The 14,392-nt window shown below is 46.8% G+C and overlaps 1 protein-coding gene across 8 annotated transcripts in view; it reads right to left on the reverse strand.

The window, feature by feature from the left end:
* Positions 1–14,392, reverse strand: part of Rapgef4 (Rap guanine nucleotide exchange factor 4) — a 279,513-nt gene that overhangs the window by 18,276 nt on the left and 246,845 nt on the right. For all 8 annotated transcript variants that reach the window (XM_051184480.1, XM_051184478.1, XM_051184484.1 and 5 more), the window contains 7 exons: positions 13,902–13,932; positions 13,608–13,686; positions 12,954–13,100; positions 11,157–11,254; positions 4,145–4,270; positions 3,562–3,740; positions 675–765 (listed from right to left, as the gene is read on the reverse strand). In XM_051184480.1, the coding sequence (XP_051040437.1) occupies positions 675–765; positions 3,562–3,740; positions 4,145–4,270; positions 11,157–11,254; positions 12,954–13,100; positions 13,608–13,686; positions 13,902–13,932 (751 nt within the window). The remainder of the gene's footprint in view (positions 1–674; positions 766–3,561; positions 3,741–4,144; positions 4,271–11,156; positions 11,255–12,953; positions 13,101–13,607; positions 13,687–13,901; positions 13,933–14,392) is intronic.

Here is a 14,392-nt window from a genome sequence, read left to right on the forward strand (position 1 = left end):
ACTATGTCACATGTCAGGGGGCGAGCACATTCTGAGTACCAAGCTAATGACAAGTGAAGGTGTTTTTGACTTGTCAATGAATCACCATCCTGTTTGTTACAGAAATTCATAGCGCACCTTCATGACTTTAGCTCCAAAGACAATCCATGCCAACTGTTGCTCCTCTCTGGAGGGAGGAGTCACCAGGTGGTTATGAGACAGCCAGTCCTCAGCTGCTCCTGACAGTTGGCCTCTGGGCTGTTTCTCCCAGAGGCCAAATGCCTACTTGGATGAAATGGCTTTTCTGCTCTCTTTCAGTCATCGGCAAGGCTAGGTGCAAAAGCAAGTAAGCAGACTATTCAGAGACAACTGAACCTGTGTGCAAAGAGACTTCTGCAGCCGTCTGAGCAGTGCTGTTCCTTTCTGTCATACGTAAGACCCACATTTAAGATTATTTACATCGCAGAGACGGAAAAGCTAAGGCTCCACTCCCCTCCCCCGACTACCCCCGCCTGGACAGTATCTTTTTAAACTCTCACTCTGTGGTAACTGGAAAAAGGTCATCTCCCTCCAAGGGTCCCACCTTTCCCATTCTTCCACCACAGTGAGCGCTGTTTCTACAGAAAAGCTCACTGGAGGGCCTCTGGTTTTATTCCCAAGACAAAAGTCACAGCTGGATCCCAGCTGTAGCATACCTCCCATGTCAGTGCCAAGCGGCTCACAGCGACGTTACTGAGTCCCATGACGATGGCAAAAAAGGAATTTAGATTTTTGTACTCCTTGCAGCTGAAACACAAGAGGTACATGTTTAAGTAGAATGCCACTTGTGAGCAAGATTTAAAACAAAATAAAAAAGAATAGAGTTCTATTTTCTGATAGGCATCAGCATTCATCGGGGCTCGTTTATACAAACTGGCAATGACAGATTTAGGGCACTGCAGAAATTCTGCTGGGGCAGCCATGCTCTGCTGTTTGCCGCCTCACTACAGTTCTAGAAAGTTGATGGTTTTGCCCATTGAGGTTTGGGTTTTGAGAAGTATTTTAAATTCACCTCCCTAGAGGGTTGTTATTATAATCCTAAATTTGCTAAAAAGCTGTAGTGAATTTGCAAACAGGGAGAGGGGAGACATCCCATGGGATTGGAAAAGGGAAGACAAAATGTTGGAGACTTTGAAAGCTGGAGATGGATGCTCTGAGCTGGCAGGTGAAAAAGTTGAGGATGTCACCATGCTGCAGCCACCCTGGCTCCTGCATGCTACACCAATGACACTAAATTACTGAAAAGTATCAGCTCCCAAGGCATGGTCCTGTGGGGCTGGGCACTGGTTCTCCAAGAGTTTGAAGTTGGGAGGTAATTTATTGCATCAATAGCAAAATAACCTTATTTTCCGTTTAGCTGACATTAGGGAGGTTGGTAATTTTGATAATTTTGAGTTTGTGTTTATGCCATTAGGAGTATTTATGGATCTACATTTGGGAATGAAGCACTTGGACCAAGACTAGAAATTCTTATTAAAATGGTGATATTATCCCAGGTGCTTGGTATACCTGGTTGTGAACAACAAAAACCACACCTGGCCTCTCAAAAGGGAAAAACACAAACCCTTCACCACGCATCAACATGGTCACCTAAGCTGACCGGCTTCATAAATGTTTGAATAAACATCTCTGTAGAAGGTTCATTACGTGGTTGCTCTGGCTACTCCTACTCAACTCAAAAACTAGCAATGAACACTTCTCCACGTGTCTGTGGAGATAGAAAAATGCAATTTAGAGGAGCTATAGTAGGTTAGATCACGCAAGAGGAAACTATCAAAGACATTATAATGCTGGGGTAGTGGCTCCCAGGTTCAGGGCTAATGCCACCACCACATACATATACTTGCCCTTTTCTTGTGCAAGTGACTGGGAGAATCACCCAGAGCTCAGACCTGCTCTGTTAGCAACTTTGCTTGTCATTCAAAGCAAGTCAGGAGATGACTGCATGCCTCAGTTTCTTCTCGTGTGAACAAAGGATAAAAATGCCTAGCCCAGCCCTGCCCCTCAACTCTGCTAGGTTCCTCCTGTCAGGGCCAAGAGCTTAAAGATAATGAATGCTGCAGCTCTCTAAAGCCAGCAGGCCAAACGGCTATTGCCCACAGCTTTTGGTTTCATTCTTGTAGACTCCACCTTAGCAGGTCTACATAGTCTTTAACAGCCAGGCTGAGTAAACAGGCTCATTATGAGACAGTGGCCCCAGAATAGGGCTGAATAATGGCCAAATAATCAGACAAGGCCAAGTCCACCTAAACAATGAACAGGAGTCAGAAGGAAGAGGGATAAGTTACAAAGGCCGACACATTAAAAGAAAAATATCCCTGAGTGTTTTGAGAGGCCCATCCGTGTTGCCTCCATAAAACCACAGGCGGGCCTCTCTTCCCTTGGGGCTGCACTTGGCATGAGCAGGCTAAGGTGAAGAGGGAACATGCCCCCTGCGATGGGAAAGCACACCCTGTCATAGTTTCCATAATCCACTCACTGCAAACACATGAAGGCATTTGCTCACCACACAGGGGCTGCTCGTGCTGCTTGGGAAAGAGGCCACACTCGACTAAACCTTCCTTCAGACAGCCAGCTTTTCCAAAGAAACAGCAAGCAGCACGTGAATTCAAAGGACCTGGTATTCTATTGTGCCCTCAGCATTTTTGGCAAAACAGCTCAAGGCATCTGGCAAGCCGGCCCCTATAAAACACCAAGTAGCTTTTCCTTCTTTGTTTAGCTCTGGCACTGAGGCTCCATGTGGGATCCGAACTGTTTGGCTCAAGAAAACTGCCTGGCCTGAGCCGCTTGTTCTCCCAACCTTCCTGAGCTCGGGCTCTGCGTTCAGAAAGGGGAAGGAGTCTCACAGCCACGGGCTACATTTAGCTTTTTTATTTTTAGTACTGTGGTGATACCAAAAACATGGAAGTAAACAGGAGGTTGTCAGGCGTATCTAAACAGCCAGAGAAGATTAAATTCAAGTCAGGGAGAAACCTAGCTGGCCCCTGCAGTAAATAAATTGTTTCTCAAGAAGTGCTTTAAAATAGAATATTTATAAGATGTTTTCTTTCTATGATGTGTATGGAGATGATTTCCTAGTACCAGGTTAGCTGGCCTTTATGCATTTTACTGATTTTATTCCGGCTAAGTTGGATAAACTGCCATTCCAGCGTGTTCTACTGCCCTCTACTGGTGAGAATGTGTCATGTGGGACAAGGGCTCCAAGAGCCTTACAACAGAAGTTTCTGCAAAGGGAATGTTTGTTTACTTAATGCACTCTTCCAACACAAGGAAGGAAAAAAACAAAACAAACAACAACAACAAAAAAAGATCAATTGTGAGGCATTCATACCAAAACTGATCCCGCTTTTGACTAGAGCACCTCCTGTACCACAAGATATTAGTTTATATGTTGATGTTAACCGTTAGCAAGCCAGAATACAGTCCTCTCCCCACGGACTCAGTGCTGGCAGTTCTCATACCCTGCTTCTCATTTTTAAGGCACATGCCATGAGAGCACAGCTCAGAGACTATTTTTTCCTCTGCAAAGTTAAATATACTTACTGAGCCGCTATCTTGATAAACTTTTTCAAAAGCTGAACACGCTTGCTGAGCTGGGAACAAAGGCAGATCTCGGTGACAACCCAAAACTGAATTTCATTAAATCTCCTCAGGAACAAATCCAAGTTTGCCGTGGTCTTTTTAAAATTATGCCTTCCAAATGTGTGGTAGATTAGCTCCAGCTAGAACAGAGAGGGAAACAATTTCACTTATTTGTTGGCTTTTAAATCAAAACACCAGCCTGGCTCCTCTATTTGTCAAGAAAGCATTCTCTCGAGGAGCAGATGTGAATCCAACCACTAACCCGGATGTGACTTGTCATATAGATTTGAAGGGCCTTCATGAGGCTTGTGGAATATATAAATATAAACTAGGTGTTATTGGCTTAATAGACTCTGGAAGACATAGCATAGCATCACAGGGATTTTTTTTCTTTAATACTTGAGGACTTTGTACGCTCAGCATGCACAAAAGCCATCATGTGGTTTCCACATGGCAGGAACACAGAAATGCAAGCTGAGTGAAGCAAGCAGGCTCCCTCCGGAATCTTATGGAACCCATGGATGTCCCTTGCTAGGCACCTCACCTCGTGCACACAGTTGAAGAGTTCCCAGTCATATGTAGTCATCTGGTATGCCAAGTCTTTCGAGCTCATCAGTTCAAAAGTTCCCACTGTCCCAGTGGTTGGGCCTTCTTGCTCTGGCAAGGGAGTCTGGGAATAATTGTGGAAAACTGGATCAGAACCACAAAAGGGATATGTGTGAAATGTCAAATGCTCTGGGGAGTTTTTGATGGGAAAAGATTTGGGGAAAACTTTCAGGCATATTTTGAAATGCTGGTCTTGAGGTTAAAAAATGGCTTTGCTGTTTGCTATACTTGCTTCAAGTCCATCTTTGCGGTTACCATCATTACATCATCATCATCATCACCATCACCATCATCATCACCATTGCCATCATCACCATCATCATCACCACCACCACCATTATAATCAATAAGGCTTGCCAGAGGATGACCTGGGAAGGTTCTCTGTTGTGTGATATTTTGATCTCATTCTGACAATAAAGTTTGCTTTGAATCAGAGAGTGGAACTAGATACTAGTTGACCAAAACCATACACATTTTGGAGGACTGAGGACAGATAGAGAGTCAGGAAGCAGTAGGGTGGAGCTTAAGAGGGTCTCTGCCTTTTGGATGGAGGAGTGAAAGAGATAAGAGGCCACTGGTCGCTTCTCTGCCACTTCTCTGATCATTCAAGTTCTTACAGGTTTTTACCCCAATATCTGACTCCTGAGTTTTTATTGGTAAAGAATAATTACATAACATTTCAGTTCTCCTTTGCCTGGGGCTTGCAGGCACCTGGAAACTCTTCCCTTTCCATAGTGAAGATGGAAGGTGCTCTTGGAGACCTTCCCCTCATGTTCTCATGGAAACTGTTACAAAGCCAAGTACTAGCATGGGAGTTTGAATTTCTATCCACGGTACCACTTTACTGCTGGTGATTGAAATCAAGTTGCCCCAGCCATGCCTTCACACACCACCTAAAATGGTGACGTGGTGGAGAATGCTGTAAACTGAGTCTACACAGGGTTTCCAAGTGCCTGAACCCCTGGGACTTATTGGGCTGAGAATGCTATTCATATGTTTGGGGCAAGCTCAAACTCTGCTACTTTGGCCAAAACTCTTGCTAAAAGTTTTTATTTGATTCACTTATCTCTTTTTGTATTCACAGAAATGGTCTATAAAGTGTTTTTACTTCCTAAGACAAATGATAAACGTATAATACCTTAATACTTATCTGTAAGGCTGGGAATATATAGTGATGAAAAGAATATTTGCCAATATGATGCTAACTGTATTTGGACATTCAATAGTCATGTCACAGGGCCAGGGATGAGCTCTGGATGAGCACTTTCCTTGCATGTTCAAGGCTCTGTGCTCCAACCTCAGCATTAATAAGGAAAAGGGCTCACGTTAGAAACACTAATATTATAGAGGCCACATCAGCATCTCCGTTACCTCTGTATTCAGTAACTGCCCCTTGTGTTCTAGACACCAGAGAAATGACATGCTCAGAGTGTAGGTGGTTCCTGCATTGGAAAGTTCCATCTGTGAGATGAGCAGTTCACAGTGTAATAGCGTCATCCTCCACCAACAGGTGCAGTGCTACTTATGGGCGCAGTCACTCCCTGGACTTCCTTTGCACGTCTGGAGACAGAGCATCAACAGACTAGACTATGAGGTGCACAGACAGGCAGTGGAGGCGTCCTGAAGGGACCTTTTCAAAGATGCTGCATACTTGGGATCCGTGTGTGTGGAGGAGGAAAAGAGCCCACGAGCAGGCAAGTGAGGAAAAGCTTGGCTCAGGATGGCCCGTGTTCCGCTGATAGCACGGGTGGCTTGAAAGTGGCGAGGCTGCCAGGAGACTTGATTTGCAGGAACAGATTACAGAGAAGGACCAAATAACATCTTTTAAAGAGTATCTGAGCACCAGCTCAGGAGACGGGGTTTGTTACAGGCAAAGTAATAGACCATGTTAGTGATGGCCTTGGAAAAGAGCAGACTGAACATAAAACCCCACTGTAGCAACACACGTTTGAAATGATCCCTTAATCTTTCTGCCGTCTGTCTCCAGCTCCAGGAAATTGGGGTTACACTACCTAAGTTGGCAACTTAGGGTATTAATACCCAGGTTTGTTAAGAGGATTAAATGGGAGCAATTTAAGTGTAGCATGTAAACCAGTCCTTGGCACAGGGAGGTCCCTTCTCTCAAAGTAGGTCACTTTCCAGAGGGGTTACAGTGCTGCAAAGGCAGGAAAGTGTGGTTAGTGCAGCAGTCGGGCTGAGGGCTGGATATGGATCCACGCTGCAGAGTGTAGAGAACAAGGCAGAAAGTGATGATTCCAAACAGACCTGGTGCTGTAGGCAAGGAGCTTATGGAACCAGGTGAGAACTGTTTCAGTCCAGGGCAGGTTTCAATGCAACAATAGGTGAAGCTTTTAAATTCCAGATCTTAGGACTGCATCTCAGGCCAGCCTGGCTCTCTGCGGTCTCTCTTCACTGCAGCTGTGAGCACAGCCCCTCTGCTCCACTCTATGACTGCTCCCCCTTCTATTCACTGGGTCTACTTTCTCCTTGAGGCTGGAGTGACTCCATCCCCCCACATCTCTAGTGCTTTCCTTGAGGTTTTATGGTGTCTGATATAAATGACTACTTAACCCAACAACTCTTGTGGATTCTAACGCTAAGAAAGGTGGGAAGCTTTTTTTGGTAGTGGGTGTTGGGCTGCCATCCCTACATCACTCCAGGACATAAAACAAAGTCCTGTAGACTCTCGATCTTCATTTTGGGTGGGAGTACCAGGCCCACCTCATGCTTCTCCCATGAGCAGCAGGGATGCGTCTCTCTGAAGTGGGGTTTGTATGATGAGCTTGTAGCCCATAGCAAATACTTCCTTGTGCCATTTTCTTATGGTGAGGCACTGCAGAGCTTATGCAGGATCTGCACAGCACAGGGGGCTGAGAACTGACGACCCCCTATCTCTGGACCCCTATAGTTCTCTCCTCAACCTTCCTGAGAGATGATATTTTTACTAATGCTGGTGGAAGGCAGTTGGGAAACTAGCATCACCATGGTCCTATGTCCGGAGAGTTAGTGCATAAAAGGGGGTGCGAATTGTCAGTGACAAATTGATGGCTAAGCAACCTGCAGCTAATATCCCTCTCTGCTTGTGCTACAGGACCCCATCCCCCCCACAGTGGAACCTGTCGTAGTGGGTTTTCTATGACGACACAGTAGTCAATACAAAGCTCCTTGAGGAACATGGATTATGAAGGGTTTGTCGTTGAGACTATTCCACAGCCAGAAACATTCACAGAACATGGAACAATGTGACAGATACTAAATAAAAGTCTAGGGAACCAGGGAGTGGATAAAAGGACAGCCAAATTACAGTACACTGAAACTTTGTGGTAATTGGCTTTGTACTAACATTTATACTCAAATACAATTTCAAGAGAGTAAAGCTCCCGATTCAGGCCCTTCCCCAGTGGGATCTATGCTGGCAGGCTACTAGTTGTAGACAACACAATTTAACACTACAGTTCATTTTTTTTTCTGGACCACTTGGGTTGCTCTCATCCTAATTTAAATGTCACTGGCATAAGGACAGAGGCTCCAGAGTACTTGTCGTGTTGGTCACAGAAGCAAGCACAGAGTACTTGTCATGTTGGTCACGCTCAGCGGACACTTAGTAAGTGTGTGCTGATAGATCCAAGGGTTCAGTTGACACTATGCACTGCAGTCATCCTCTGGACTACTCCTTCTAGAGAGATATCTACAAGTCCGAGAAGGGGCTTCAGGTAAGGTCCGACCTCCATAAGCACAGAGAGGTCCATGGCACCCCCAGCTGAGAAGTTCGTGTCCAGGGTTCTTGTTGCCAAGTAAATTCCTTCCAACCACTCAGGCCTTAAAATGGAAGATAATCAAGAACCCAGAACTTGGAAGGTCGAAGGGCTGTGTGCAATAAACAGAAGCTTAAAAAGTTAGTGTCTGCCCCCAGGGAGCTGGAGATAGTCCACATGCCTATCTCTCCACCACCCTGGCTCAACACAGCAGCCAAGAACCAGCTGGCAAGACAGGCCCCAGCACATTGTGGGGCAAACACATCACCCAGCACCTTCAATGGAACATCAGCAACACGGGCTGTTTAAGGCATTAGTTTCCAGGAGAGGGTAGCTGGACACACAGCAGTTTTTAAAAAATTATGTGTGTGTGCAAGGTTGTGGGGGCAGAGGAAGGCCAAACATTTCATGGCACCAGTGGAGGTAAGAGGACAACTTTGTGACATCACTTTTCTCCTTTTGTCTTTGTGTGATTTCCTAGTTATTTATTTCCTAATTGTTCAATGTCGAGAGATGTTTACTCAGAGAGGAATGAAGGCACGTGATGGAAGAACCTAAGAAGACACAAAAGGGTCTGTGACCCTGTGTGGGTACTCCCGTGTGTGGGTGTTCCCGTGTGTGGATGTTCCTGTGTGTGGATGCTCCCTTGTGTGGATGCTCCCATGTGTGGATGCTCCCATGTGTGGATGCTCCCGTGTGTGGATGCTCCCGTGTGTGGATGTTCCCGTGTGTGGATGCTCCCGTGTGTGGGTGCTCCCGTGTGTGGATGTTCCCGTGTGTGGATGCTCCCGTGTGTGGATGTTCCCATGTGTGGATGTTCCCGTGTGTGGATGCTCCCGTGTGTGGATGTTCCCGTGTGTGGATGCTCCCGTGTGTGGATGCTCCCGTGTGTGGATGCTCCCGTGTGTGGATGTCCTGTGTGTGAATACTCCCATGTGTGGATGCTCCCATGTATGGATACTCCATGTGTGGATGCTCCCGTGTGTGGATGTTCCCGTGTGTGGATGTCCTGTGTGTGGATGCTCCCGTGTGTGGATGTTCCCGTGTGTGGATGTTCCCATGTGTGGGTGTTCCCGTGTGTGGATGCTCCTGTGTGTGGATGTTCCCGTGTGTGGGTGTCCCATGCGTGGATGCTCCCGTGTGTGGATGTTCCCGTGTGTGGATGCTCCCGTGTGTGGGTGTTCCCGTGTGTGGATGCTCCCGTGTGTGGATGCTCCCGTGTGTGGGTGTTCCCGTGTGTGGATGCTCCCATGTGTGGATGCTCCCGTGTGTGGGTACTCCCGTGTGTGGATGTTCCCGTGTGTGGATGCTCCCGTGTGTGGGTGTTCCCGTGTGTGGATGCTCCCATGTGTGGATGCTCCCGTGTGTGGGTACTCCCGTGTGTGGATGTCCTGTGTGTGGATGCTCCCATGTGTGGGTGTTCCCGTGTGTGGATGCTCCCGTGTGTGGATGCTCCCGTGTGTGGATGTTCCCGTGTGTGGATGCTCCCGTGTGTGGATGCTCCCGTGTGTGGATGCTCCTGTGTGTGGATGTTCCCGTGTGTGGGTGTCCCATGCGTGGATGCTCCCGTGTGTGGATGTTCCCGTGTGTGGATGCTCCCGTGTGTGGGTGTTCCCGTGTGTGGATGCTCCCGTGTGTGGATGCTCCCGTGTGTGGGTACTCCCGTGTGTGGATGCTCCTGTGTATGGATGCTCCTGTGTGTGGATGCTCCCGTGTGTGGATGCTCCCGTGTGTGGATGCTCCCGTGTGTGGATGCTCCCGTGTGTGGATGTCCCGTGTGTTGGTACTCCAGTGTGTTAATACTCCCGTGCTGGAAGCCAGGATGAGGGCTCCATTAGGGACTCAAAGGCACTGAGTCACATTCATTCTTCCTTAACTGACAGCAAGATGGTGTCCAATGAGCTGTCCCATTGAGTCTGGTGGCACACACCTATAATCCTAGAACACGGGAGACTAAGTGATGGGGATTAAAACCTAGCAGAGGGCCACTCCTTTAATTCTAGCACTTGGGAGGCAGAGTCAGGTTGATCTCTGAGCTCAAGGCCAGCCTGGTTTATAGAGCTACAGATCCAGTTCCAGGACAGAGAACTACACAGAGAAACCCTGTCTCAAAAGACAGACAAACAACCCAACCCCAAGAAAAACCCTAGGGGTCAGTATGGGCTACATAGCAAGACTATATCTAAAAAACAATGATTGAATGAAACCCATGGCCTTCCCGGAAGCAGGGACCAGGGTCCTGATCAGGGAGCTCCATCAAGATCTGAAAACACTTCCTGTGCAGGGCTGGGAGGAAGCCCAGGCCTCACATGCTGTCAAAGACTCTGACTGCACACTTTAACCTGAGTCCCTCCTGAAGTTCTAGCAAGGTCTATCTACTAAGAAATGAAAGCTCTCCAATTTTCCAGCAGGTTACCTCTCATTCACATATTGTATTTTAAAAAGAAGAGGAGGAGGAGGGGGAGGAGAAGGGGGAGGAGGAGGAGAGGGAAGAGGAGGGGGAGGAGGAGGGAAAGGAGGAGAAGGAGGAGGAGGAGAGGGAGGAGGATGGGGAGGAGGGGGAGAAGGAAGAGGAGGAACTAGGGAAGCCCATGGCCCAGACACAGAGGAAACTGCCTTTGTGAAACTAAAACTGGTCCTGTAGCTCCTAAGATTGTTTACTAGCTAGTCAATTCCACACTGAATTTTTACAGGAGAGACAGAAATGAATGTGCCTTTTCTTCATAGAAGTTCTAGGTGGCTGGGGACAAGTGTTCTGACCTCTGGTATCCATCCCTGTGAAGGTCCTGAGAGTATGTGAGGGAGGAGCCCTTCTAGACCTGATGGTGGCCTGCCTCCTGCCCTCCCTCAGGAGTCTGCTAAGACTGGGTTTTCCCTTACAAGTTATCATCACCCTTCGCATCTGAGCATTCCGATTTCGAACATTAATACTGGATTTAAAGACATTTCAACAACCAAGGTTCTGAACACTAAACCATGTCCCCAAGGCCGTGGCCTGGCTAATTTCCATGGATCATCTAAAGCTTGGGGCATCTCCAGTGTGCACCTGAGGCTTTCCCGGCAGACCACAGTGTAGAACAAGCCACGTAGCTGTTAAGAAATTTTAGCCACCAGCCTCAGTGTGGCTGTGAAATTAAGCTGCAGACAAGGTTTTCTGATTGCACACACTGCTCCACGGAGGCCATTCACACCTACCAGTGAGTCGAATTGCTCTCGCGGGCAGGCAAACAGGCGTCCATTAATGGTGAGCGTCGTAAATACTGAAACATCATTAGGTTTGAGCACCACCTTTTCTGTGAACATAAAAAGCATGAGATTGCCTATTAAATCCATCTGAGATTTGCTGCGCTGCCCTAATCACACCAACAAATTGCCAGCTCGGTGAATTACCGGAACACGAAATGCGCCTGCATAAAATGCAGGGGTGAAGGGAGCCACTGAATAAAAAGAAGGTGCTTTCATATAGCTGCATGGTGCCCGGGATGCCATCAGAAATGACCACACAACAGGACTGGAAGCATCCAAGGATCAATTCAGCCAGATCAACTCTGCAACTCTAATTATTCATAAAACCCGCACAGCAAGTTAGGTTTCTTTGTGGTAACAATGCCTGGTCTTTTGGAGACAGAAAGACTATGGCTAGAAACTCTGGGAGGTGCTTCAGAGTTCTCACATGATTTTATGCCAAACATATCTTCAGTTGTTGCTTTTTTCTTTTTTCTTTTTTTACTTGCGTCCATTTGGAAGGTAATAATAGTAACTACTTTAAGCCCTTTTCTATATTTAATGAATTAGTTTACTGAATATATGTACTACATAACAGACACTAGGGACACATAAAGAAATGATAGAAAGGGATAAAATATAAATGATACAGAGAAATAAAACATAAATTAAAAATCCCAGTCAACAAAGAAGGATAATGAATGAGAGTGAGCGTGGGCCGTGTGTGTGTGTGTGTGTGTGTGTGTGTGTGTGTGTGTGTGTTAGAGAGATGGGATAAGGACCATAAGGCACAGCAGGAAAGGGAGTTAGAAAGTATGTGCCTGGGGAGCAGTTAAGATTCTAGATGGGACATCAAGGGGCAGACCTCAATAGCACCATCATTTGGGGGAATGCCCACCGTACAGGACACATAGGAAGAATGTAATTAACTATATGGTATCCTGCATCAGTGGAATCATCCACCTTCACACACGGCAGAAATGCTTCACTCCGTTCATAAAGGACCCCTCAAATAGCTGTGAAGCCTTCACTGGGGAATTGATCTCCTGGCTCCTTCTTACACCCTCTCGCTGCATCGTGGGTAACCACTGCCAAACCCTGTCAGCATGGGGTTCATTTACTTCCTAACCCTCCTGGCCTGGGACTCAAGGACAGAGTGTGTCTAATTCACCCTTTTCTGTCATTGGCACATGCAACTTGTCAGGACATATGGGATGACACAAAATGACATTTCAGGTATAACACGATCAGGGACAAGGAAAGGAATTTTAGTCCCAGCTTGGGGAGTGGAGTACCCTCGTGTTATTAGACCACCGGGCTTGCTGATTCTCCTGGGTAAGGAATAAACTGTCATAAACTGAAAGGAATGAGCCCTCAACGGCTCCAACTTCAGGTTTGCAGACGCCTAGGACCTTAGCCTGCCAAAGTCCATGCACCTTTCTTGGGGATCTTAGGCCCAGAGTTCCCTATGGTTGCCAAGGCAAGAGCCCCAGGGTGATGCATAAGCCAGAGTGTAAGGCACAGCTGCCTTCCATAAATCACTTCGCTTCTTACTCCTTTTTGAGGAATGTATGAAACTGGGGATTCAGGACATCTGAGAAGCCCACCTCTTCTCACAATATTTCTGTTATTCCTGGGAGTTCACCCCTTCTGGGTCTGCCATCCTTCTGGGTCAGCTCTGGACAGCCTTGCTAACCCCTTGCATGGTTTTGATTGGACAGGATGGCTTATTTCACAAAAGCCCAAGATGCTAATCCAGGCTGTTACCTCCTCCAGAGTTCATCTTGACTATGATCAAGCCTTCCCCTGAGCCGAGTTTGTCAGCCACCGCACTGATGACTTCCTTCACTGAGGCAGCTACGGGCACCCGGATGGTGGTATAGGTGTGATCCATGCAATAGACCTTAAACAAAACTTCAGAGACAGTTGCCAATGTAAGAAAATGGTCTGAGGCATTCAGAGGAAAACCTAAGCTATATACAACTCCCCGCTCAGAAGCCCTGCTCCACTGATGACCAGGGGCTGAGAATTAAGGGGGAGGGGGGCGCTGCACCTTGCTCCGGGAATCCTTAAGTTTCCCACAGCCTTCCCAAACCAGTTCTTCACAGAAGTGATAATCTCAACAACCAAGCCCTGAGAGAACCCATATTCTTTTAAGAGATGGTGACAATTGGAGAGAGGCAGTGTCAGTGAGGTGCGGGCCAGCATCTCAGCTCTGTCTGGGTACCAGATTCCAAGAAAATAACTTATCAGGAGACCAAGGGACAGACACATCCAAGAGCCGTTTTCTTTTGTCTTTTGTTTGTTGTTTTGGGGGGAGGGTTTGCTTTTCTTTTGTTTATTGATGGTAGTTTCAAGTTGATGGTTTCCACAGGCAAATTTTAGCCTGACTATAAATATTCCACATAAGACATTGCTCACCCTCATCAGAGCCACGAATCGGCTGGCGCTTCTGGGCCCTCTCGTCACCTGTGTTGAACTGTTGCAAAAGCACCTTGTGCTGTGAAAATAATAACCACAAGTGACGTGAGGGAGAGGAGTGATTAACATCACCTGACAACTTAGAGAAGAGTCCCAGAAGCAGTTAGAGCCACGGCATGAAGCAAATAGATTCTGTGTGTACAAAGGAGACATCACTCCAATATGCTGAGACCCAGGGTTCCTGGATAATCACAATGCTGCCAGCTACAGTATTGGACTCTGAAGATCCCTTACCTTCTTCTGTGGAGCTTTGGCATCTTCTGAGCTACAAGGAGTAGAGAAAGAACACCGTTGAATAAATACCATTACCACTGTTCTTTCAGGTTGATTTATTTGTTCATCACTTTAACCTTGTGTTAGGCAGTAATATCATACAGTCTCTCTGGGCAGCAATGCAAGACTCCCCCATTCTAACAGTAAGAGAACAAAATGCAGCAGAACCACTAGCTCTTATCACGGGCAGATTCTGCGCAGACCTGAGGTTAAATCCCCGGTTCCCGGCTTTCAAAGTCAATCTCCTAACTTACTCACTCTCCAGTACTTAATCTAACAGTTCATTGATATCTTGGAAAACCCCCAAATACACTACAAGGGCAGGAATATTTTCAATTAACAGCATTAGCAGCAGAGAGTGAATTTCCCATATAGCTAACTGTCTCCAAATGCACCCAAAAGCCCACAGACTATTTTACTGCTGGGTTGTCTAAGGAATCCATGAGTCTAGA

The sequence above is a fragment of the Phodopus roborovskii genome, unplaced genomic scaffold (genome assembly GCF_943737965.1).
Source record: "Phodopus roborovskii unplaced genomic scaffold, PHOROB, whole genome shotgun sequence".
NCBI lineage: Eukaryota > Metazoa > Chordata > Mammalia > Rodentia > Cricetidae > Phodopus > Phodopus roborovskii.